The following is a 26,297-nucleotide window of genomic DNA, read 5'->3' as shown; positions in this document are numbered from 1 at the left end:
AACACCAGGTTTTCTCTTCACAGATGCTGCCAGGCCTGCTGAGCTTTTCCAGCAACTATGTTTTTGCTCCTGATTTACAGCAACTGCAGTTCTTCGGGTTGTTATCTGTATCTAAGTACCATCGTAGCTAAGACGGTGCTGTAAGTGACAACTTGTAAACTTTTCACTGTACACACGTGAATACGTGAGAGAATAAAGCCAATGAATTGAATTGAAATGAAATGAAATGAATTAAAAAGGGTGTCACACAGGCTTTGGGAGAGAATCATTCTGGCTTTTAAAAGAGTTAGACTCGCTATCAAGGCATTCCTCAGTTACAAGGTCTATTATAGGTACAATCATCATAGCCTTAGCAAGCAATAAAGCTGATACCTCTTTAGAAGGGCAACTGGTGATGGTTTAACCCAAGAGTTATTCTAAAAGGTAATCTCAGCCAGCGTGGGAATCGAACCTACTCTGTTGAGAGCACTCTGCATCACAAACCCAACATCCCTCTCTGCTATACCAATTCATTAATGCAATATCTTATTTAAGACAACAGCTTCTTTAGGCTACCAAATGATTTTCCTCTCCCACACTGATCAAGCCCTCGAGATGCCAATTTACAAAAAAAAGGGCGGACATCATCAAATGTACCTGGTGTACCCTTCTACATCAAAAATCACGACTGACAGTCCAGAGCCATGTCAAGGACGGGCTGTATTGGGTAATTGAGCGGAAAGTGTTTGCACATTCTCCCTGTGTCTGCACATGGGTTTCCTCTCACAGTCCAAAGATGTGCAGGCTAGGTGGAGCAGCCATGCGAAAATTGCCCATAGTCCTCAGGATTGTGCAGATCAGGTGGGCTATAGGGGAAATGGGTCTGGATGGAGCGCTCAGAGGGTTGGCATGGATTTCTTGTGCCGAAGGGCCTGTTTTCACACCGTAGGGATTCTATGAAGATCCCGTAACGGCATTTCGGAGAAACTGGCCAATCCCTCAAATCAATATCACAGAGTATTTGAGTGCAATCACATTTGATTGGATTTGATTTATTGCTGTTACATGTACCTAACTACAGTGAAAAGCTTTGTTCTGCGAGCAGTACAGGCAGATAATAGCGAACAAGGACATACCGATCATTGGGAGCTCAGACAGAGCAAGGCATACAGGTTACACCGCACACAGCAAGATCAACATTAGCAAGTTCAAACTTAGAATTTAGGTTTGAAAGTGTGGAACAGTTACGAGGAAACAGGAGATCTGCCGTAGAGTGCTCACAGCAGTATCACCTTGTGTTGGTGCCCTTTTGAATGCATTGCTGATTGTGGGAGCTTGCTATGCACAAAATGGCTGCTCACTGCATTACAACAGCAGCAATATTCGGGTGAAGTGCTTAGTAAACGCAAATGTTTCTTTTCAACGGAAGTTGCAGGAGAGAAATATAGATACATTGTGTAGTTCTTATCAAAATACCACCCAATCTCCTGTGGTATTTAATGCCCGGAAGCATTAATTAGATCAGATCATGGAAACATAATTTAGCCTCTACTGAAGTCATTCATTCTAATCATTGTTTGGTATTTCCTTATTAAAAAAAGTCTGATATATTCACAAAAGCATACACACAATATAAACACAGGCCATGTAAAACTGTAATTATAGATCAACACTTTCTAAACAAGGTTTCACTGAAGACGTGGACCCAGGAACATGATGGCAAATAATGTGGAGTGGGGGGAGCGCGTCGAGGCATTGAGCTTTTTGGTCTTAGATTATGGGTGACTTTGCTTTATACACAAACAAAAATGCATGAACAAAAAGAACGCTCTCCTGAAGTGGAAAAAAATGTCATCATCAGGTTGTTAGTCATGTAACTTTGTTTGTTGGTTTGTTCAATTGTTGCAGTATTTTTTGTGGGTGTGGAAGACCAGAATACAAGGTCGTAATTATAGAATAATGGATAGCTAATAAGCGAGTACTCAAGGTAATTGAATTGAGCTGCTGTAATGACACACTGTAAACACAGGAAAAAGGTTAGGAGGTGTCAACTCTCACACACACACAGTCAGGTGGCAAACTCCTCTGCTCAGCAAGTCATTTTTTTCCAGCTTGAAAAGGGTGTAGGACAGGCAGCGACTAACATTATTTTGATGTGGCTCAGCCCCAAGTCCGAGTTAAAACCGGGGGTGGGTGCGGGGGGGGGGGGGGGGGGTGGCTTGAGAGGAGATGTGGGATGTGAATGCATTTTGTTGCTCTGGTGGTAATGAGCTGAAGTCCATGGGGTGGAGCTACACCCATAATGCTGTTAGGGAGGGAATCCCTGGATTTTGACCCAACGACACCAAAGACATATTTCTAATGTCAGGATGGGGAGCAGCTTGCAGGGGAACTTGCAACGGGTGGTAATCCCCACGTATCCACTGCCCTTGTCCTTCTGGATGGTAGAGTTCATGGGTTTGGAAGGTGCGGTTGAAGAAGTCTTGGTGAATTTCTGCAATGCGTCTTGTAGATAGTACACACTGCTGTTACTGGGCATCAGTAGTGGAGGGATGGAGGAATCAAGCAGTTGCGAATGCAATGCCAATCAAGCAGACTTCTCTGCCCTGGATGGAATCAAGCTTCTTCAGTGTTGTTGGACTTGCTGGCAGAATTAGTGATAAGTTACTCGCTACAGTATTCCTAGTCTCATACCTGCTTTTTTCCCCTTATTATATCACCACAATTTATATGGCTAGTCCAGTTCAATTTCTAGTCAACAGTAATCCACAGGGTGTTGATAGCAGGGGATTCAGTGATGGTAATGCCGCTGTATCACATGGGGAGATGGTTAAACTTGCTCATCATAGTTAGTCATTGTCTGCAAGTGGCAAGAAACTTGGGTGCCACACACCAGTGCAAACCAGAATGTTATCTAGATCTTGCTGCATTTGAACATAGACTGCTCTAAAGTGGCAAACGGTGCCCAATGTTGGCCAACATTCCCACTTCTGACCTTATGATGGAAGAAAGATCATTGAAGATGATGGTTAGGTCTATGGATGGACACTACCCTGAGGAACTCCTGCAGAGATGTCCTGGATGACTGACCTCCTACAAACACAACCATTCTATGTGTCAAGTAGGACTCCAACCACTGGAGTGTCCCCCATCATCCCCCAAACCACCTGACTGGCTCCAGTTCTGTTGGATCTTCCTGATGCCATACACAGTCTAGGATGGTCCCTTCCACATCTCCTCTGGAGTTCAGCTCTTCGGTCCATGTTTGGGCTAGGGTTGTAATGAGGTCAGGAGCATACATTTCGTCCAAGTCAGAAGATTGGAGGTTGAGACACCACTGCAGGAACCGAGTACAGCGTTTTGGACAAAACCTTAGGCAGCGTTAGCATCGAAGCAAGGCTTCAAATTCCTCAATTTGAGAGCCAGGAGCATTCTTCTGGATACACAGTGGACACCTGGTGAACAGCTATGTCAACATACCCCATTCAATTTTACCATGTCAACGTCACAATGTAGCTACAAACAGCTACAATGGAATAGGTTTCTGAAATCACTCCTAAAGCCATCACTCTATTACTCAATGGACTGTAGGCATTGTTACAAGTGATGAACATGAAACGTAATGCAAACTAAGTAAATACACAGAACATAGAACAATACAGCGCAGAACAGGCCCTTCAGCCCTCTACGTTGTGCCGAGCTGTGAACTAATCTAAGCCTCTCCCCCTACACTATCCCATCATTATCCATATGCTTATCCAAGGACTTTTTAAATGCCCCTAATGTGGGTATAGAACACAGACCAAGCCAAACATCAAACATACCTTCAAACATCAGTGGCTGTGCAGTTACAATTAGTGAGACACACAGGAGATGTACTGATAGAATAAGCTTTACTGTGACTATTCTCAATGACAGTTAGATCCCGGTAAGAAAATCACTCCCTAACATCACCAGAGGGAGGCGATGGCCTAGTGGTATTGTCATTGGATTGTTAATCTGGAGACCCAGCCAATGTTCTGAGGACATTGGTTCAAATCCTGCATCCGCAGTTCCCATTATCACTGTCACATTCCAGGGATCATCCGTGTGAATCTCTGCTGGGCACGCTCCAGCGCCAGTATGTCCTTCCTGAGGTGTGGGGCCCAAAATTGGACACAGTATTCTAAATGGGGCCTAACTAGAGCTTTATAGATGTCTCAGAAGACATCACTGCTTTTATATTCCAACCCTCTTCAGTTCCTGCTCCTCTGATGCTGCTTGGCCTGCTGTGTTCATCCAGCTTCACAACGTGTTATCCCAGCCTACTCAGGCTAGTTTTAAAAGTCAAATCCTCCATTCCTGGCCACATCCTGCTAAATCTTCTGAACCTTCTCTAATCTAATAACCAGAGCTGCACACAGTACTCCAGAAGAAGCCTCCACATGACGTCTCAATTTCTGTACTCAAAAGGTCTGAGCAATGAAGGCAAGCATGCAAAATGCCTTCTTAACCACCCTGCCTATATGTGATGCAAATTTCAAGGAACTATGTACCTGAACCCCTAGGTCTCTGTTTGTCAACACTATCCAGGGCCATACCGTTAACTGTATAAGTATTTTGTTTTACCAAAGTGTAACACCTCACATTTTTTTCAACGCAATCATTACCTGAGCTGCTCCTCGAAGGGGATGTTTGCTGGATCACAGGCAGGAAGGGCTGCTTCAGGAGAAATGCTGGCAGGCGACTGAAAGAAGCAGAGGGTTTACAATCAAAGACAGCAATTAACCACCAACGCAGCTACAGTTTCACCAGGCACTGAGCCGGCTTCACGCAACAAGACAGTGGGATGGCAACTCCGCCCGAGCAATTAAGGAGCATCTTGTAAAGGAGGTAACCAGGTCAAAAGGGGTTTAAAGGGAGGGGATTCTGAAGCTTAGTGCAGTGGCGTTTACAAAGGTACAGTAAAATGTAATCAGAAACACAAACAGAAATTGCTGGAAAAGCTCAGACAGTCTGGCAGTCATCTGTGGAGAGAAAAATCAGAGTTCCTGTGGTGGGTTGACTCGCCGAGCTGGATTGTTATTCTGCAGACGTTTCATTACCCTGCTGGGCAACATCCTCCATGCAGCCTTCGATGAATCGCTGTTGTTTTCTCCTGCCTGGTATTCAAACTCTGGGCTCTGTTGGAGTTGACTACCTCATTTCCATATATAGGGTCTAAGTCTATATGTTTATTGATAGCCTTCGGAGATAACGCTTCGGGTGTGGTGACTGTTCCTCAGAATGGGGCTGCAATGGAACAGAACAGCCCGAAATTTAAAAAAAAAACGGGTTCACACAGAACAGATGAGATTACAGAGCTAGGGAACTGAACACACGAGGATTGGAAGTTTTTAAAGTTGGAGGCTGTCCTGCCAGATTGAGGCCATGCAAAGTCAGCAGGCACCAGGGCTGATGCTGAAGGATAAAAGAGGGGCAGAGCTCTGAATGAGCTCAAATTCGCAGAGGGAGCGAAGTTGGGAGGCCAGTCAAAATACAGTCGGCGCTCGATACATTGACACAAGCATCTTAATTCAACAGTAATTCAGTCCCCACGTCCTTTTCCAAATTGCATTGGAGGTGTGGGGGGTGGTGGAGGAGGTGGGGGCATTGTCGGGTGAATAGCCCTCCATGTTCTCCCACTTTGATCATGCCGTTAAAGCCAGAGGCATTAAAGGATTGGCAACATTCTGGGATTTTCACCTGAACCCCTTGTGCGAGTGTCACTACAAGATGCTGCAAAATCGTTCAGGAACACCCATTACCAAACTCACAGTGTAACTGGGAGTGGGCAATGAACGCCAACCCTACTCACACCAGATTCCAGGTCATGGCAACACGGAGAATGGGCACAGGTCTTATTTAAAGCCACACTGTGCCAAAGTGTAGTCAGTCTCAGAGAGACGAGATATACCGGTCTAGTTCAATTAGAATCAGCAAAGGCAATTTGTCATTAAAGGGGCTAAACTCAACAGCTACAGAATGCTGAAACAAAAAAGAAACCAAAAGAGGCTGTTCCGAAATATTTATATTGGACTCAAAACATTAACGCTGTTTATCTCCGTCTACGGATGCTTGCCAGACCTGTTGAACCTTTCCAGCACTTTGATTTTATCCAGGAGGGGCTAGAGCGGACACCCCCCCACCCCAGGATTGGCATTTGCTTAAATCAAGCCGTCAATTTTACGGTGATTCCTGGGCACTTTCAGCTCACTGCGAATGTGTAACTTGAGACACATCTGTTTTTACAATAACATTTATGTTGAACAAAGTACTGAGCAATTGCGAGTCATGGGTGAGATGCAATTTTCAAATTAAAAAAAACACAGCCACTTGGAATGAAGACGAAGCAGCAGGCACACTATACGTGACCCTCCCAGCCCCCAGAGCGACATACTGCATCCCATTCTTGGGGAGAGGGAGAGTCTGTTTCTGGGGAGGCTTTTTGACACTTTGCCCAGAACACGTGCAGGTAACAGAACTCCTCTGTGTTCATCTCCCTACTCTCGTCTAAGTTTCCTTTCCCCTCTGAACACCACATGTCAGTTTCTTTGCATTCAACACAGCAAATAAATGCTGCCTGGCCAGCGATGCCCTCAACCTATAAATGAATAAAGGCTATCTGAAACACTGTGCATTAGACAGGAGGGTTGATGCACCCGGAAGTGATTCTCTCCATCCGGATGGATAGCTGATCCTTGTCCCTGCGAAACATTGCCACTTCAACCTGAACCATGGGCCTCTGTAAAGCTTCAATCTTGTGCGTTTGAATTGAACAAGAGTGTGACTGGTTTTGGAAACGTCAACTTCTCAGATTTATTCATACTTCCATCTCCACCCAGCCACAGTTGACTAGAGTTTGTGGTAATATTATCATCTTCTGAAACACCAAATGCATTCCATTTCACATCAGCACCGATAGGTACCAGAACTTTGGCTCACCCCAGGAGGAGTGCTGAACTTGTGCACAGGAGGCCTAAACCGTACAAAACTCGGATGGACAAGACCAGAATGGTAACTCTTCGCTGTGTCATCATGGGAACAGATAAATAAATACTTGGGCCTAAATGCAACAGATAAAACATGGCGCCTAGTCTTTAAGTTAGCAGGCCTTTCCAGCCTGTAATTTTCAATCAAATCATACACAAAGCAATATTTTACCGCGTAATTCTTTCAAAACAATTTCCTTTCATATTTAAAAAAAGGGGGAAAGAATGTACTGCAAGTTATGAAAGTAAGAGTTTGTAAAAGTCTGTAAGGCGGCTGCTGGGCAATGGTAATTAGATCACTCTTCAACATTCACCAGATCCAATGGCTCCCTTCTGTGCTGTGTGATGAAAGATTCCAGAACAGTCCCCACCCAAGAAAGAGTCCCATTGAGGTATGAATTTCCTGTCGGATGGACCAACTGAGGGGAAAGGCTTACCTGGAGTTGTCAGCCCCTGACGGGGTGTTCAATCCACTTCTGGAAGCATCTGAAACAGAAACAATTTGGTTAATTCCTACAGGGCTATGTTACAAAGTGACCTACGCTGCAAAAGCCATGGGAGGGGGACAAGGATCAGCTATCTATGTGGACGGAGCGAATCACTTCCAGGTGCATCAACCCTACTGTCTAATGTACAGTATTTCAGATAGCCTTTATTCATTTACAGGTTAAGGGCATCGCTGGCCAGGCAGCATTTATTTCCCATCCCTAATTGCTCAGGGAGCAGCTAAGAGCCAACCACATTTCCATGGGTCTGGAGTCACATGTCGGCCAAACCAGTTAAGGATGGCAGTTTCCTTCCCTAAAGGACATCAGCGAACCAGATGGGTTTTTCCAATAATCAGCAATGGGTTAATCATCATCATGAGACTCTTAATTCCAGAAATGTTATTGAATTCAAATTCCATCTGCCATGGCAGGATTTGAACCAGTGTCCTCAGAGTGTTATCTGGGTCTCTGGATTAACAGTCCAGCGATAATACCACTACACCATTACCTCCCCCTCCTTGATTTGCCCTGATCCAGAGAGAGTGATTTATTCCAACATATGGCCTCCCCTTCCAACATCATCATCAGACTCTCCACCAGACCCACTTCAAAAAGGGAGTCACAAATAGTTGTTCATCCACCCAGATGGTTTCCTGAAGTGATAACATTTCATCTACCACTGGATGGTGGGGGCAATTAAGATCATCAGCCCAGAAACCTTGAGCCTCAGATCAGGACCCAAGAGAAACTGTAGGACTTATCAGTGATGGATCTACCTTGGCTTTGAAAACATTCTTTTATTCAGTCATAAGATGTGGGTGTTGCTGACTGGGCCAAGCGCATATTGCCCGTCCCTAGTTGCCCCAAGAGAAGGTGGGGGTGAGCTGCCTTCTTGAACCACTGCAGTCCACGTGCTGCAGGTTGACCCACAATGCCATTAGGGAGGGAATTCCAGGATTCTGACCCAGTGACACTGAAGTAACAATCTGTTTCCAAGTCAGGATGTGGACTGGATTGGAGGGCTCCTTGCAGGGGGTTGGGGTGGGGGGCGCCAATGTTCCCATGTGTCTACTACCCTTGATTTTCTTGGAGGAAGTGGTCATGGGTTTGGAAGGTGCTGTCTCAGGATCTTTGGTGAATTTCTGCAGTGTACCTTGTAGATGGTACACACTGCTGCTACTGAGTGTCGGTGGTGGAGGGAATGGATGTGGTACCAACCAAGCTGACCGCCTTGTCCTGGATGGTGTCAAGCTTTTCAAGTGTTGTTGGGGTGCACCAATCCAGGCAAGTGGGGAGTACTCCATCACACTCTTGACTTGTGCCAGGTAGATGGGGAGCAGACTGTGGGGAGTCAGGAAGTGAGTTACTCGCCACGGCATTCCTAGTCTCGGACCTGCTCTTTAGCCACCGAGTTTATGCGGTGCACTTCTGATCAACAGTAACCCCAAAAGATGCCAATCCACCTTGCTGCCCAGTTCCTGTACCCCTAGATACTCTTCAGGCAGTGTTCAACAACATCTTGATGAAACAAGTAATATAGGTCACTCATCCTTCGAGCCCAGTGAAATGGACACTGGGGAAGCAAGAAAACACACAGGTTTTTTTTAAAATTCAGCACCAAACTGGATTGAGCATGTGTCAAATGCAGGTAAGCCTCCCATTATTCTGCATGTCCCAGCTCTCAATCTGAGCAGCTGCTGATTTCGCGGGGAGGAAATTAAATAAACTGGGTGGAGGTTTTGTCACGTGAAAAGCTACATCGTTCTTCTGTATGCTCTACTTTCCCGTGATTGATTTCAAATAAATTGACAGGAGGCCATTCAGCCCTTCAAACCTGTTCTTTATTCAATTAGGCCACAGGCAATCTGTACCTTATGCGATACACTAATGTCCTAAAGTGTATCAATCTCAGCACTCCAAATTTCAACTCTTCCACAAAGCTCCAGCCTTTTTGGAAGATGAGTATTCCAAAACTCTGTTACACTATATGGAAAAATGCTTCCGGATTTCATTCCTGTATTGAGCTGTACGATATCCATTTCCCCCCCACCATCTTCTGGTCTTTCCCACCGAGAGAAAATAAAATCTGTTTCGTAACTCAGACCAAAGCCTTTTATCATCCTGCATCACTTTCCAAACTTATACAGTCAGAGGGATGTAGCTGAGCTTCTCTCAAACTGTACTCATCATTTAACTCTAAGCACCAGTACGAGCAAATGGGATTGAGCCTAGTAAGGAGCTGGTATCCTGCCAGGATAGACTCCAAGTGAGTCTTTAGACAGAAAGTGATCTATCCTGAGACACAAACATGGCTTGGGTGGGTGGGGAGAGAGGGGGGACGGGGACTCGACATGGAAATCAGATGATGAAATAGAATGCATAACCCCATTCTGCAACATTGCACTAAATATGCCTTCAATGTAAGCCCAACATTCATTCACTGATGAATCGATTGACACAGTGAAGGTTTCTCACCATCAATTTTCCTTTCTGCAGTAATCAGTCAGGGTCTTAAATGTCGAGCTAAGATAATGTTTCACTAAAATACATTGCAAACAGTCAGGTTCTGAGTAGGTCATAAACACATGGTTATCCGATGCTGGCTAAAGTAGTACAGTATTTCACTCATTAATCACCAAACATTAATCAGGATCGCAACATCATATTCTAGTGAAGGGAAGCTACCATGACATTTCGTCAATGAATTGGGAGTCACATGGACACTTCCCCCACACATACATCGTAGTTTTAGCTCGTTACCATGGTAAAGCCGATGGGCAGCGTTAGCATAATTCCCATACCTTCCAGATCTGGAATCTCTCTTGGCTGAACAAACTCTGGCTTCAGAACTTCAAACCACCAGAACAGCTCAGCTACAAACGTCAGGATATTAATCTGTCAAGCAGAGACAAAGAGAATTGAGAAACGTCCTTCCAATCTGTCCCATCACAGCACTGGAATTAAAAATAGCTGTTTGCCTCTCCTTCAGGCCAGCTATAATTTTGCTACAGAGAAGGAAAGATCCTCTTTAACCTCCTGAAGGTCCATTGAGCCTAACTCCAGATTGCTCATTAATCCCCACAATGCTTTGGCATTAACCCTTAGCCCTTGATATGTCTCTGCTTCATTAGAACAGAAAACAACGGTGTCCCAGTGAGACAAAGCTTTTGGGCCAACTTGTAAACAGCTCTCTTCCCCAGAGAATTGTGGGGGAAGGGTCTTTGAATATTTTAAAGGCAGAGGGAGATCAACTCTCTTGTTAGTCAGGAATCTGAGGTTAATAGGGGTGGGCTGAAAGGCGGAGTTAAGGTCACAATCAGATTAGTCACGACCGTACCTAATGATGGAGCAGGCTCAAGGGATCATGACCTTAATCCTGTTCTTAATTCATCTGTTCATACATCATTGGAACCACGGTCATCTTACACTGGCCATTTCTGAACAGGAAGAGCCTTCCGAGAACGTGAAATTATACAATACCTGTTGCATTGTTGAGATTTTGGACGAAGTTTTAAACTCATGCCTCAGCTGTTTGCTCAAGTGGATGCGAAGAGATTCCCCAACATATCCTGATCAACACTGATCCCTTGATCATCACCATCACAAAACAGACAAACTGCTCAGTTAGCTCTTCCTCTTTACCAGGCCTGGCCATATGAGAATTACTTTGATAGAACGGATACAACACATTGCCATGGAATCACAGAATTCCTACACAGACCATTGGACCCAGCGAGTCCACACCACTTCTCTGAAGAGCATCCCATCCAGACCTCCACTGTATCCCTGTGACTCTGCACGGCCCATGGCCACTCACCACAGCCTGCACACCCCTGGACAGTAAGGGGTAATTTAGCAAGGCCATCCATCCTGACCTGCACAGCTTTGTACTGTGGGAGGAAATTGGAGCACCCAGTGGAAACCCACGCAGACACACAGTCACACGAGGGTGGGATCAAACCGGGGTCCCGGGCGCTGTGAGGCAGCAGTGCTAGCCACTGAGCCACCTTACAAGGCTATCATCCCCACTAGCTTCTATGTGCACTATTAAATTTTTTATTGATTTGAATATTGTGTGCATTTAAAAGCTAGTAACTTTGCTCTTTTTTTAAAAACCATTTCCCCCGCCTCTTGGATCTTTATGCTGTTAACTTAGGCTTGTACACTTTTGTCCCTTCGTGCCCCACTCTGGGTATCATCAAAACACCTGTCCTGCAATGGCACTGCACCCTCCCTCCTAATTAATTTAAAGCTCTCTTTACAGCCCTAGATACCCCGGGCAACGTGTCCAGCACCATTCACGTGAAGCCCATCCAACTGGAACAGCTCCCATGAAATTACAGAGGCAACAGGAACAGAAGTTGCTGGAAAAGCTCAGCCGGTTTGCCAGTGTCTGAAGAAAACAAAAACAGTTAAAGTTTTGGGTCCGGTGGCCCTTCCTCCCTGTTCTGAGGAAGGGTCACTGGACCCAAAACGTTAAACTCTGTTTTTCTAATTTTCTTCACAGATGCTGCCAGACCTGCTGAGCTTTTCCAGTAACTTCTGTTTTTGTTCCTGATTTACAGCATCGGTTTTTAGAAACTACAGAGGGTTGTGAACACGGCCCAGTCCAACGCGACCTGTATTTCACCGAATATCTATACTTCCTGCTGCCTTGGGAAAGCAGCCAACATAATCAAAGACCCCTCCCACCCTGGTTGTAAGTCTCTTCCATCGGGAACAAGATACAAAAATCTTGAAAACATGTACCAACAGATTGAAGATAATAAAATGTGAGGCTGGATGAACACAGCAGGCCAAGCAGCATCTCAGGAGCACAAAAGCTGACGTTTCGGGCCTACACCCTTCAGAGGGTCTAGGCCCGAAACGTCAGCTTTTGTGCTCCTGAGATGCTGCTTGGCCTGCTGTGTTCATCCAGCCTCACATTTTATTATCTTGGATTCTCCAGCATCTGCAGTTCCCGTCATCTCCAACAGATTTAAGAACAGCTTCTTCCCCGCTGTTATCAGACATATGAACAGATCCCTCATCTATTACAGTTGATCTTCCTCTGCACCTTCTCTGTAGCTGTAACACTATATTCTGCATTTTGGTCTATTACCCCATGGTTTGTCAATACACTGACACTACTAAATCAAATCAAAACAGCTGCATCTCTCTCTTCCCGCTCCAGCCTCAAGGAGTTCTTAATCTTTGCACCAGGAAGGCAACAGAGCCTTCCCACCATCCCCGCCACCCTCGATTCAAGCCAATTTTGATCTCTTCAACTTCCTCTCAAACAGGACAACAAATTGCTTAAATGCAGACCACATTCAAAATTGAAGCTTCAAGGCAAAATCGCAAATATTAAAATGTGGTTGACATTAAGGAAGACCATCTGCTGGAAGATTTGCCTCTCGGCTACTGGCAACTCGAGCTGTGCTGGCACTTGACAACATTCAGATTCTATTCTGAAGCTCAACAGAATAGTTGCTGGACCAGTAATAAAATCAAAAATGCTGGAAAGAATTTGCTGATAGAATTAGTTTCACTTTGCCAAACTTTATAGCCAGGCTTGGATCTGCACTGTGTTGAGGCAGCCAAGCTGGGTTGGAGGGATATTATGGCCCCAGTACTCATGTCTTTGGGGAACTTGCATCTGCAGGGGGTACGTGCTCTGGAGTAGCGAGGAGGGTCAACCGCCTATCATTCCTTGCAAGTCTCAGTCTGGGAAACAGAGGAATCCTCACCCCCACATCCTGTAGTCACCGAACACATGTGGTACCCAGACTGGCAGTCGGTTTGCTCATGGCATGAAGCCAGTGTCAAGCAAGGAATCAATGCCTTTAGGAAGGAGAATGCCATGCAACTTGAATCAGTCTCCAGTTAGGGTCTGTTACTGTCTACACAGCTCTCTGTGGAGGGTGGGTCTCACTTGCAAGACCAGTTGTCGCTGCTCTTCAGAGTCGATCACATCACTGTGGATCTGATAATCAGTGAGATCTGACCAGCGGATCTCCCTCCCTGAAAGGGGAGTGTGGAGAATTATTGCTGGCCAATCTGATGGTCATTGTTACTGAGGCTAGCTTTCAATTCTAGATCGAATTCGTGACCCGAATTCAAATTCTAACCGGGGTGGGATTTGAACCCATGTCACCACAGCGTTGGACTGGCCCACCTGCTCCACCAACAGGATTGGAACACCCAGCAGCTCATCCATCGCCTCCACCGAGCCCCAGCTGGAGACGTAATTCACTGCAAGTCAATGCTCCGAGGGTTAACCACCATCACGGAGGACTCTGTACATTTATTTGGCATGTTATATCAGTATTATGCTGTGTAATCATCAGTTGGAGCCTTGATAATTCACACACAAAAAAAGTTCATTTCTTCTGCAGACACGTAGGCCCCATGAAAGCTCCGAGAGTACTAGTTCAGGCTGTAATCTCTCTGAGGCTTTGTATAAAGCCTATCATTTAAAATAATAAATGGGACCCAACCCCAGAGATCAAAAGCACTTGCCCCAGCCTGTTTCACATTACAACAGTTCCTCGGCTTCTTGTGGCTGCTGAAAACTCAACGGCTCCTTTACACTGGCATCAATGGGGTGTCTATCGCCCCATCCCGAGGCACAGATCCTGAAATTTAGGACCAGAAGGCGGCCATTCAGCCCGTTCCAGCATGTTGTTAGATCATACCCGGGCTCTAGTGTAAATTCCAATAAACACTCACCTTGGTTCTACTTCCCTTCCCCAATCCACTGACACAGAACTATAAGACAGCAAATGTCAGAAACTGGAATTAAAAACAAAGTGCTGGAAATACTGAGGTCAGGGACAGCCTGGGGAGGTTCAGGGGACAGATCACAGAGCCTCGAAAAAAGAAGCAAATTGCTCAATTGTGCTACAGGTTGACCCACAATGCCATTAGGGGAGGGAATGCCAGCATTCTGACCCAGCATCAGTGAAGGAACAGTGATAAATTTCCACATCAAGACAGAGTGTGGCGGGGAGGGAAATAGCAGGGGATAGTGTTCCATGTAGCTGCTGCCCTCATCCTTCCAGATAGGTCGTGGGCTTGGAAGGTGCTGTCTGTGGGTATTTGGGGAATTTCTGCAGTTCATCTTGTAGATGGTATACGCTGCTATTACTGAGTGTCCGTGGTGGAGGGAGTAGATGTTTGTGGATGTGGTGCCAATCAAGCAGGGGCTGCTTTGTCCTGGATGGTTGAGCTTCTTGAGCACTTTTGGAGCTGCAGCCACCCAGAGCAAGTGGGGAGCGTTCTATCACAGTCGGACTTGAGAATGATGGACTGCTTTCGGCGAGCCAAGCGGTGAGTTACCTTCTGCAAGATCCTGGACACGCTTTTGTAGCCACTGCGTTTATATGGCTGGTTGGCTTCTGGTCAACAGGAACACCCAGGATGGGGCATTTAGCAATGGTCATGCCGCTGAATGTCATAGGGCACTGGGGTTGAATGGAGTTGGAAAATCCCCAAGCTAGAGTGAATTGTTGGGAATTGGTCAGAAATCACATGACACCAGGTTGTAGTCCAACAGGTTTATTTGAAATCACAGGCTTTCGAAGCTCTACCCCTTCGTCAGGGGAAGTGCATCGTGGTTGGAACCAGGTCTAGAGATGCTAAGGCTGTGGTTAGAGGAAGGAAATTTGAAGGGAATGCTGTTTCACTCACCTCAGTCAATGTCAATCCAGAAATTAACTATCCAGGTAAGAAATATAATGCGTGAGTGATAATGGGAACTGCAGATGCTGGAGAATCCAAGATAATAAAATGTGAGGCTAGATGAACACAGCAGGCCAAGCAGCATCTCAGGAACACAAAAGCTGACATTTCGGGCCTAGACCCTTCATCAGACAGGGAGATGGGGGGAGGGTTCTGGAATAAATAGGGAGAGAGGGGGAGGCGGACCGAAGATGGAGAGAAAAGAAGATAGGAGGAGAGGAGTGTATAGGTGGGGAGGTAGGAAGGGGACAGGTCAGTCCAGGGAAGACGGACAGGTCAAGGAGGTGGGATGAGGTTGGTAGGTAGGAGATGGAGGTGCGGCTTGGTGTGGGAGGAAGGGATGGGTGAGAGGAAGAACAGGTTAGGGAGGCAGAGACAGGCTGGACTGGTTTTGGGATGCAGTGGGTGGAGGGGAAGAGCTGGGCTGGTTGTGTGGTGCAGTGGGGGGAGGGGACGAACTGGGCTGGTTTTGGAATGTGGTGGGGGAAGGGGAGATTTTGAAGCTGGTGAAGTCCACATTGATACCATTGGGCTGCAGGGTTCTCAAGCGGAATAGGAGTTGCTGCTCCTGCAACCTTCGGGTGGCATCATTGTGGCACTGCAGAAGGCCCATGATGGACATGTCATCTAAAGAACGGGAGGGGGAGCGGAAATGGAAATGTTTTGCGACTGGGAGGTGCAGTTTTTTATTGCGAACCGAGCGAAGGTGTTCTGCAAAGCGGTCCCCAAGCCTCCGCTTGGTTTCCCCAATGTAGAGGAAGCCACACAGTGTACAGTGGATGCAGTATACCACATTGGCAGATGCGCAGGTGAACCTCTACTTAATATGGAAAGTCAGCTTGGGGCCTGGGATAGGGGTGAGGGCAAGTGTAGCATTTCCTGCGGTTGCAGGGGAAGGTGCCGGGTGTGGTGGGGTTGGAGGGGAGTGTGGAGCGAACAAGGGAGTCACGGACAGAGCGGTCTCTCTGGAAAGCAGAGAAGGGTGGGGATGGAAAAATGTCTTGTGTGGTGGGGTTTCATTGTAGATGGCGGAAGTGTCGTAGGATGATGCGTTGTATCCGGAGGTTGGTGGGGTGGTGTGTGAGAACGAGGGCGATCCTCTTTGGGCGGTTGTGGCGGGGGCGGGGTGTGAGGGATGTGTTGCGCGAAATGCGGGAGACGCGGTCAAGGGCGTTCTCAACCACTGTGGGGGGAAAGTTGCGGTCCTTGAAGAACTTGGACATCTGGGATGTGCGGGAGTGGAATGCCTCATCCTGGGAGCAGATGCGGCGGAGGAGGAGGAATTGGGAATAGGGGATGGAATTTTTGCAGGAGGGTGGGTGGGAGGAGGTGTATTCTAGGTAGCCGTGGGCGTCGGTGGGCTTGAAACGGACATCAGTTACAAGCTGGTTGCCCGAGATGGAGACTGAGAGGTCCAGGAAGGTGAGGGATGTGCTGGAGATGGCCCAGGTGAACTGAAGGTTGGGGTGGAAGGTGTTAGTGAAGTGGATGAACTGTTCGAGCTCCTCTGGGGAGCAAGAGGCGGCGCCGATACAGCCATGAACGTAACGGGGGAAGAGGTGGGGTTTGGGGTCTGTGTAGGTGCGGAAGAGGGACAGTTCCACGTGACCTACAAAGAGGCAGGCATAGCTGGGGCCCATGCGGGTGTCTATGGCCACCCCCTTAGTCTGTAGGAAGTGGGAGGAATCGAAAGAGAAGTTGTTGAGGGTGAGGACGAGTTCGGCTAGGCGGATGAGGGTGTCGGTGGAGGGGGACTGGTCGGGCCTGCGGGACAGGAAGAAGCGGAGGGCCTTGAGGCCATCTGCATGCGGAATACAGGTGTATAGGGACTGGACGTCTATGGTGAAAGTGAGGTGTTGGGGGCCAGGGAATTGGAAGTCCTGGAGGAGGTGGAAGGCGTGGGTGGTGTCACGGACGTAGGTAGGAAGGAAGAAATATAATGCAGGTCTCCCCTCAGAATCTGCCCCCTTGTGCCTCCTCCCTCTACCTCACTCTGATAATGTCAGTTATAAATGTGACCATGCTGTGGCTTTCAAGGTTATTCTGTCCTTCTTTCTTCCTCTTCAAGATAGGTTGTAAGGCAGAGGTGATGAGCAGTCTGAGGAAATACAAACAGCTTTGAACACCTTGGGTTTCTGTTTAACAGCCTGAATGGTTGTGGCCAGCTCCCTCAGATTTTGATTTCTGGGTTTCGGTTTCTCAGTAGCATCAGAAGCTCATGGGGTCTCAGATGGAAACCCCAGTAAATGTCTGCTGGCTGATACTTTCTCCGAATTTTCTCACAATTTCTTTCACCTCCTGCATCTGAGAACTGCATGTGAGAATCTATGGCTGAAATGTTCCTTTTCTTCGCTAAGGGCCGCGTTTATGGGATGTCACTATATTGGAACAGTTAATTCGTAATAGGTAATGTATCTATTATTCTGTTCAAGTCATTATTCTAAATTCCTCTTTCTCCTGGTGTATTTTAACTCATGTTTTAAGTCAATTGTGTTTTTGCTTAACGTCTGGTAGTTTGACCAGTCATATATTGCATCTGGAACTGACCCACACATATTTGCCTTAAAAAATTAGAAAAAAGTCAGGGTCCAGTCTAGTCCATAACAGAAAGGAGGTATGCGTGCGCCAATTGGCACAGTAAAATGGCCACAATGTACACAAGTAGTGAACAATGCACTTCCTGAAGTCAGGTGGTTGGTCATGTCCTCTTCTGATTTTGGAGCTGGTAAAGAACTTTAGGAAGAGGATGTTCCCTATGTTCCCTATATTCCCTACTCTATGTACTCCTTGGTGTGGATTCCCATTCATAATTACCAAGCAGGTGAGACACAATAATTCCAGAATTACCAATTCGCCAACAGTGCCCACCGCTTCCTCCAATATCTGCCTACCTACATCACTGACCATCTCCCCCCAAAATATTACCAACAGAAACTCAGCCTCAATCCTGAGGAGAATCATTGTTAGCTTGCCAGCAGGGAAAAAAGATTGTTTGAACAGCTGGCTATGCATTGGAATTCGGATGGAAATGGACAAACATGATTTGGACTGTGATAATTTGTTCCTGAATACAGAGAACCACGTGAATGCTGCACCAAATATATAGTGTTCAATTGCTCTGTGTTTGATCACGTCAGCTTGTTTAATATTCACGCTCACTTGACTGGTTAAGTCTGGGTGTGAGTACACAGCGAAGTGAACAAAGGTGTGCAAAGATGCTGGGTGTTCGAACTGAAGCACGGAGCACGTTTTAAAGCACTAAATAAAAACCAAAAGAACTGCGGAGGCTGTAAATCAGGAACAAAAATCACAAGTGGCTGGAAAGGCTCAGCAGGTCTGATAGCATCTGTGAAAGAAAAAGAAGAGTTAACGTTTCGGGTCCAGTGACCCAGCCACCATCAGTTCTGAGGAAAGGTCAACATGAACTCTGATTTCTCCTTCACAGATGCTGCCAGACCTGCTGAGCTTCTCCAGCAACTTTTGTTCTAAAACACTGTTACACACACAGCCTAGGTGTCATCTCTGCACAGATCAGGGATGCAATACAGTTTTCATTAACGTCATAACAGGGCAGGAAACTGAAGAATGTTACCTTAGCAGAGTCAGCAACTGCATTTACACGAACTGTGGTAGTGATGCTCAGCACAGTCAAACGTAAACTAAACCCAGAGCTGGAACATGGTCAGATATCGGAATCTGTTCAGAATTTATACACCACAGTGGAATGCACACATGGTCTGAGACAGAATCTGGCCTGATTGACTAAATTGCCAAAGTTTTATTCATGCTCTTAAATAAACACCAGGGATCAGAGATCCTGGCATGTTAGTCTTCCAATCCTAGGAAGAATTCAACTTCTAACATCAGAACAGGAGTTCCATAGAGCACAATAGGGAGAGCAAGCATTCAAAAGGCCACGAGCACAACCGGATACTCTGAATCATTACCTTTAAAACTGGCGAAGTGTACAGCATATCCTCCAGACCCAAGTGACAACAGTTGCCCAGGTACTCCTGGGTGAACTCCACAATCAGTTGCAAGTTGTACAGACTATCTGCTACAGACATGGTCTCCTTCAGGCAAACATCTGTGAAGGGAAGGGTTGGGTGGGGGGGGGGGGTGCGCGAACAGACACAGACAAAAGAAAAAAGTCAACCACACAACCCATCAAATCCACAAAGCTCTAGAATTACCTTGGTAACTTATCTGCCAGACAACTGAGACACCAGAGCGCCTCGACTTCCACTGACTGCTCTCCCCACTTCACTGAGTCAGGAGGTCCACTCAAATGACATGCTGGAAAGATTACTGGCATTAGATTCCCAAAAAAATGAAAAGGGTATTGACAGTATTCTTGGAAACAGGCCATTTGACCCAACATGCCGATGCTGTTCATCACACTCCATTCACCGCTCTGCATCTCCTAGAAGAGAAATGGAGTCCTAGCCTACTATCACATTTCTGACCAACCCACCTGCGAGAATCCTTTTGCCTTTTTTGTTTTCACACAGTCTCCAGTGCCTCGATTATCTTTCTATAACACCAACACCAGAACTGGTGGACAGCTGATTCTGGGCCCTGAGGGCTCAGTTAGCCTAACTGGTTTGCGATATAGAAGGATACCAATAGCACAGGTTCAATTCTCACACTGGCTCAGCTGTCTGTGAAGGTCCCACTTTCTCCACCTCTCTCCTGGCCTAACGTAAGGTGACCACTAGTCATCTCTGTCCAAATGAGACAACAGCCCAACGGTCTGTGTACCTTGTGAACCCCGAATGCATTCATCTGCAAAGTGAGATCCTATGAGGCAGTACAAGACACAAATAACTGGCTGTGTTTTAAGGTCATTCATTTCCAAATACTTCAGTGTATTTTAGCACCATGTCCAATTGTTAGTCTGAAATCCCTGCAGAGTAACACGATCGACACTGGGGCAGACTGTCTCCAAGACACAGAGCATTGTAATGTGGAAACACATCCCCATTCCTTCACTGTCATTGGGTCAAACTCCTGGAACTCCCTTCCTAACAGCACAGTCCCTACACCCCCAGGGACTGCAACAGTTCAAGGCAGCAGCTCAGAATCATCTCCTTATGGGAAATTAGGGCTGACCCAGCAAACAATACCCACCATCCCACAAACTAACTACTTAAAAATTCAACAACCCATCCGCAGGCCCCATTAGCACAGCACTTATCGTGAGTTTAATGTGGAACCAGAAGGAGACACAATGGGCTACCAGCAAACAGCCAAAGCAAACTGATCACATGGTATCCCACAATGATGCAAATCTGCCATCGCTACCCACTCCCGGTCCACACACTGTGGTTTATGGTGGTCCAGGACAAAGCTCAAGTCGACTCTCCCCAACACCACAGAGAAGCCAAGAATGGACAATAAAATGGCACTCTGCAAGTGAATTATAAACTACAACTACACATGCAGATCTTCATTGAGACATTCACCAACTCAGGCAACATTGCGTAGAATGCACAGCACAGATACAGGCCTTCCTATCCAAGCAGTCCCTGCTCCAAACAAAACTGCACCTCACCCAATCTTTCTCCTCCCTGGTGTGTTTATCCAGCTTCCATTGAAATGCATCGATGATATCCACCTCTGCTCTTATCACAAATTCCTGGCCCCATTCCGGCTCTGACATCCGAATCCTGCACTTTTCTGATAAAACTCCAGGACCAGCATCTCGTTTTCCCACTGGGCACTTTATAAACCTTCCAGGTTCAACACCGAGCACAATTTCAGGTGAGAACCAGTGCTCTCATGACTTGGAACAGTAGCACTATTGATGACTTGCCATTCTCGTTTACAGCTCCTCCAGACCGAGGCTTCATTTGTACTATTACCTTTCCCCGTGGCCTCCCATCATCCTTCCATTCTGTCACAGCCCTACATGGGCTTTCAGACTCCAGTGCTACCTTGTAATGTTGTCACAAAGCTGCTCCTCACCGGACATAAATAACACAGCGTGGGCGGAGTTCAGTCTGCAATTGTAAGTATCAAACAATCTCACAAAAACGCCCCAAGCCTGAAGATTTTCACCGGACCTCCTCTGCAGAGACTCTCTTGGAGATCTCTTGACCTCACTAATGTGGACATATAAAACACACGACGAAAGTTTTCCCCTTCTATTCTTTGCCCCTCTCCAACCTGAAACATTAACTGCAGTCGGGATAGGTCTGCTCAACAGGAGGTCACACTGAAACATTAACTCTCTCCCACAAAATGCTGCTGGACCTGCTGAGCACTGGTAGAATTTTTTCTCCTCGCTTCTCTCCACTCAGAAGACATTTCTCCTCAAGCTTCTGTCTGGTTTCTTAGCTGATACCTTCTGTACTTGGCCATAAGTTATCATCATAGAATCCCTTCAGTGTGGAAACAGGCCCTTTGGCCCAACAAGTCCACACTCACCCTCAGAGGATTCCACCCAGACCCATCCCCCTATAATCCATCTAATCTATACATCCCTGAACACTACGGGGCAATTTCGCATGGCCAATCCACCCAGGCTGCACATATTTGGACTGTGGGAGGAAACCTGAGCACCCGGAAGAAACCCATGCAGACACAGGGAGAACGTGCAAACTCCACACAGACAGTTACCAGAGGGTGGAATCGAACCCGGGTCTCTGGTGCTGTGAGGCTGCAGTGCTAACTAGTGAGCCACTGAGCCACCCCCAACTCCAGTGGGAAACACACTCTCTAGGCCCAGTCAAAAATCCAAGGGTCAAACCGAAGGAAGACTCTGATGTTACGATATCTCACCTTGCAACCGCAGAACATCCGGACAGTAGTGATGGATCAGGGCTGCTACGGCGCATCCATTGGCAAGGTCCTTGAGCTGGGTTACCGTGGGGAAGCAGGGAGTCTGCTTGGTCAGCACCTTGTCCTTTCTGTAGCGAATCTGGTTACAGAGGGAGTGGGGGGGGGGGGGGGGATGGAAAACAAACCTTAGGTATGGAAACAGAATCGCTGGGAGAAAAAGTGGGGTGGAGGAGAAAGTTTGGGGCACAATTGTACAGACAAGGATTGAAATAGCCACTAGTATGGTTTCATTTCAGAAATAAGCGATACAAATGGATTAAACTAAAGAACAGAGACTGGAAACCAAAGGCAGTGGCCTAGTTCCACCAAGAGGCAACTTCATGCACGGAGAGAAAATATTTCTTCTCCAGCCTTTATCTGATTTCTTAGCAGACATCTTCTATACATGACTAAGTTCAGGTCACTCTCACGGAAGTCTCCAGGCCCAGTCAAAAATCCAATTCCTTTGTATTTAAATTGCCACACATTGCGTCAATGTATTTACACATGGGGGTGGGGAGTGGGGGGTGGAAAACATAGGGACTGCAATCCGAAAGATACTGGATAAAAAAAGTCAACCATCTTAGTTAGACTTATGGTTCTCCCAATGCAAATAACGACATTGGGAGTCGATCAGGGACAATAGGTGATGCTCAAAAGAACTGCAGTATTGTTCAAATGATCAGTTCCTGCACACACTGAAGTACTTTCCCATCTGAAACAGATGGCGTAAAATCTAAACCAAATCATCTGACAAATGCCCAACCATCAAGACTGTAGCAAGTGCATCTCAAATGAAACAAGCTGCAGAACACAGAGCCCCTGGCCCTAAATGCCACAGTATTAAGATTCAGCATTTCTCAAACTACACAGAATTTATTGGAGCCTTTATCTTCAGTACCAAAGCAACAATGATAAACCTGACAGCCCCATTATTGAAGAGAATGCCTGAACCTAGAAAACCATTCTCAACGTGAATGGGAAACACCCTTCAGGCTTGCTTAGTCAACTCCAAGCAGGTCAGAGCTTTATATTTTTGGAGTGAAAATGTGCATCGACATGACCTCTGGAGATCTGTGCTTTACAGACAGTTACTTGTGTTCTTTTTTCACTTCTGGTGACAGTCCGTCTCTCCACACCAACACTTTACAACGGTCAAGGGTGAAGGTGGAAGGTTTCAGAACAGAATAACTGATGTACAAACACCTTTTACTTTGGGTAATAGGACAGTGTGGTTCAAGGTAACAGAATATGAGGGGTGTGGAGATCAGTCTGATGAGAAACAAATTAAAGTAACTGAGCAGCTAGCTAGCTGACTGTGGACTGCAGACACTGCACTGGAGAGATGGCTTCTCCAAACAGTGTCACTGGGTAGACTCAAAGGGACCCTTTTCCAGTCCAACTTCAAATTTGGGTCCCTAGGGACTTGGATATGAACTGAGACACTTCACATTCCAACTGTGCAATGCAGGAAAGCAAACGTCACTCCATCAAGAGGGACAAATGCCCTTCCTTCAGAAAGCTCCTGACAAAAATCGTTTACCAGTGACCCAGATAAAAGCCTGAAGGAGAAAGGACTTGAAGCATACGTGGACGGGGCAAAATGAAGGTGGAACATAAACATGAACGTAAACCCGAAAAGTGAATGGACTCCTATTTTATTCTCGGACGCTGTTGGGAATTTTTTTTTCAAAAAAACAAGCTAGTTAATTATGTTTAATGAAAGAGTTAGCTTAACATTTGATCAGGGTATAAGCCAGACATTCTGACAGAGATAGTAGGAACTGCTGATGCTGGAGAATCTGAGAACACAAGGCATAGAGCTGGACGGACACAGCAGGCCAAGCAGCATCAGAGGAGCAGGAAGGCTGATGTTTCGGGTCTGGCCCCTTCTTCAGGGATTCTGACAGATTAGAGATCAGGCTCCCTGCCTCCAATGGAAGCTGTTCCCAGTTGTTGACGTCAGCTGCTCGGCTCTAGACAAATAATTTAATTAAAATGGGCTGGCTCATAACCTGCTGCAGGTGGCCCTTAGGATCCAGTTTACAAAGAGCTGGAGTTCCAACAAGTACCAGTAGCCTCATGGGGAAAATAAATCTTGGAAGACTTGCAAAGTCTTTTTTTAAAAAGAAAAAAAAAACTCAGCATTTACATAGCACCTTGAACATCGCAAAAAAAAACTCCAAAGGACTTCCCAGGGGCATTGAATTAAAGCACTTGACACCAAGCCACATAAAGGAGGCACTAGGCCGTAAAGATAATAAAATGTGAGGCTGGATGAACACAGCAGGCGAAGCAGCATCTCAGGAGCACAAAAGCTGACGTTTCGGGCCTAGACCCTTCACCACAGGTTCTAGGCCCGAAACGTCAGCTTTTGTGCTCCTGAGATGCTGCTTGGCCTGCTGTGTTCATCCAGCCTCACATTTTATTATCTTGGAATTCTCCAGCATCTGCAGTTCCCATTATCTCTGATACTAGGCCGTAAAGTTGGTCAAAGACTAAGGTTTTAAGGTTTTAAAAAAAGATCTCTGAGAGATGGAGATCTGAAGGAGTTGAGAGATTGGGAAGCCGAGGCCATGGAGGGATTTGAAAATGAGAACTAAAATATTGATGGATCTTGGGCATTTTGTAATCTGATCTCAGTGCAGCCTCAATGCATCAAACAAGTGGAGAGAGTCATTACTTTATTGATGACAAGATCAAAGACATGTGCAAGGACAGGAGATCCCAATCGTGTTACACACCGGGATCACTGCATCAAACAAAGCTGCTGCTGCTTAGACACTATAGTCATACTGCACTAAAACAGGCCTTTCGGCCCAACTTGTCCATACTGAGCAAACTGGTTCCAATTGCCTGCGTTTGGCCCATATCCCTCTAAACCTATCCAATCCACGCACCTGTCCAACTGTCTTTTAACTATTGTAATTGTACCCACGTCCACCACTTCCTCTGGCAGCTTCTTCAATGTATGCATTATCCTCTGTGTGAAAGAGTTGAACCTCAAAGACCTCAAATCTTTCCTCTCTCCTCTTAAACCTACGCAGTCTAGTTTTGGACTCCCCTACCCTGGGGGCAAGACCTTGTCTCTTCACTCTATCCAGGCCCCTCATGATTTTGTAAACCTCTGTAAGGCCACCCCTCAGCCTCCAACACTCCCTGGAAAGAAGTGCCACCTTATCCGACTTCTCCTCATAACTCAAAGCCTCTAGGCAATTACGAACAGGCTTGAGTGAGAGCTCATGGTTTTTTTTAAAATTTGGGACAACCTCAAACTAGTATCGATTGTGTTAATGTCTGAAAGGCCACTCTTCTGATCAGGCAGGCTCTAAGAATTCTGTCCCTGTGTCAACGGAACTAATCAAGAGAGGTGTCGAACTTGGACCCTCATACTCCACTGACAGGTTTAGGAGGTACTGAGGAGCTAAACTGAAATCAACTCAGGTCGGTCGTCACTCTGGAACAGCACAAACACAGCACGTTTCACATTCGATTGTAAAGTGACTCTCCAACACCAGGGATCTTCCATCACATTAGAATTTACTTCAGGGGAAGCCGAAAGCTAATCCTCAAAGTTCAAAGCGAACGTTTTAAGATTCTAATCGTAAAATAGCAACGTTTGAGAGACTGGGAAGGGGCGACTCAGACAGCCAGTCACATTTGATGCATCACTCTTACAGGCTTCTTGTGGAACGGGGGTAGCATCATTGCCTCTCGGCCAGGAGTCTGGGTTCACGCCCCTGCCTGCTCTAGAGGTACATCACAACTGGTCAATCAATAATAAAATCTACGCCACTGAACAGCACACAAGAAACAGAGAAGGATGGGATAGTGGTGAAGATATCCAGTTTCTCCCAATACGGTCTAGAACAGGCATGAGGGGCTGAATGGCTGTCTTTCTGTGTTGCATCATTCTAAGCCAATGGGGCTTTGGTTTGATGTGGGAAACCAGTTGTCGATAAATGAGCGATGCCAGTGTTGGACTGGGGTGGACGAGGTCAAAGATTACACGGCTCCAGGTTATAACCCAACAGGTTTATTGGAGAACACAAGCCTTCGGAGCTCAGCTCCTTCCTCAGGCTCACTATGCCTCAGGAAGGAGCTGAGCTCCGAAAGCTGGACTACAACCTGGTGCTGTGTGATTTTTGACCTTATTCCTATGTGCCAACACCAAGACAAAGGGGTGACCCGGTTTAAACTGGCTGAGAGCAAACTCAGAGCCATCTTGCTCAGTGTGACCACACAGACTGAGGCTGTGACCAACATACTTGTGAGC

At 46.4% G+C, this 26,297-nt stretch overlaps 1 protein-coding gene across 4 annotated transcripts in view; it reads right to left on the bottom strand.

Annotated features, from left to right (window-relative positions):
• The window catches only part of camsap3 (calmodulin regulated spectrin-associated protein family, member 3), a 196,673-nt gene that overhangs the window by 32,800 nt on the left and 137,576 nt on the right, over nt 1–26,297 (bottom strand). For all 4 annotated transcript variants that reach the window (XM_048521808.2, XM_048521810.2, XM_059640064.1 and 1 more), the window contains 5 exons: nt 21,983–22,121; nt 19,147–19,286; nt 10,279–10,372; nt 7,427–7,475; nt 4,629–4,705 (listed from right to left, as the gene is read on the bottom strand). In XM_048521808.2, the coding sequence (XP_048377765.1) occupies nt 4,629–4,705; nt 7,427–7,475; nt 10,279–10,372; nt 19,147–19,286; nt 21,983–22,121 (499 nt within the window). The remainder of the gene's footprint in view (nt 1–4,628; nt 4,706–7,426; nt 7,476–10,278; nt 10,373–19,146; nt 19,287–21,982; nt 22,122–26,297) is intronic.

This window comes from Stegostoma tigrinum, chromosome 35 (genome assembly GCF_030684315.1).
Source record: "Stegostoma tigrinum isolate sSteTig4 chromosome 35, sSteTig4.hap1, whole genome shotgun sequence".
Taxonomy (NCBI): domain Eukaryota; kingdom Metazoa; phylum Chordata; class Chondrichthyes; order Orectolobiformes; family Stegostomatidae; genus Stegostoma; species Stegostoma tigrinum.
Note: the sequence above shows the minus strand (reverse complement) of the source record. Positions and strands in the feature narration are given on the sequence as shown.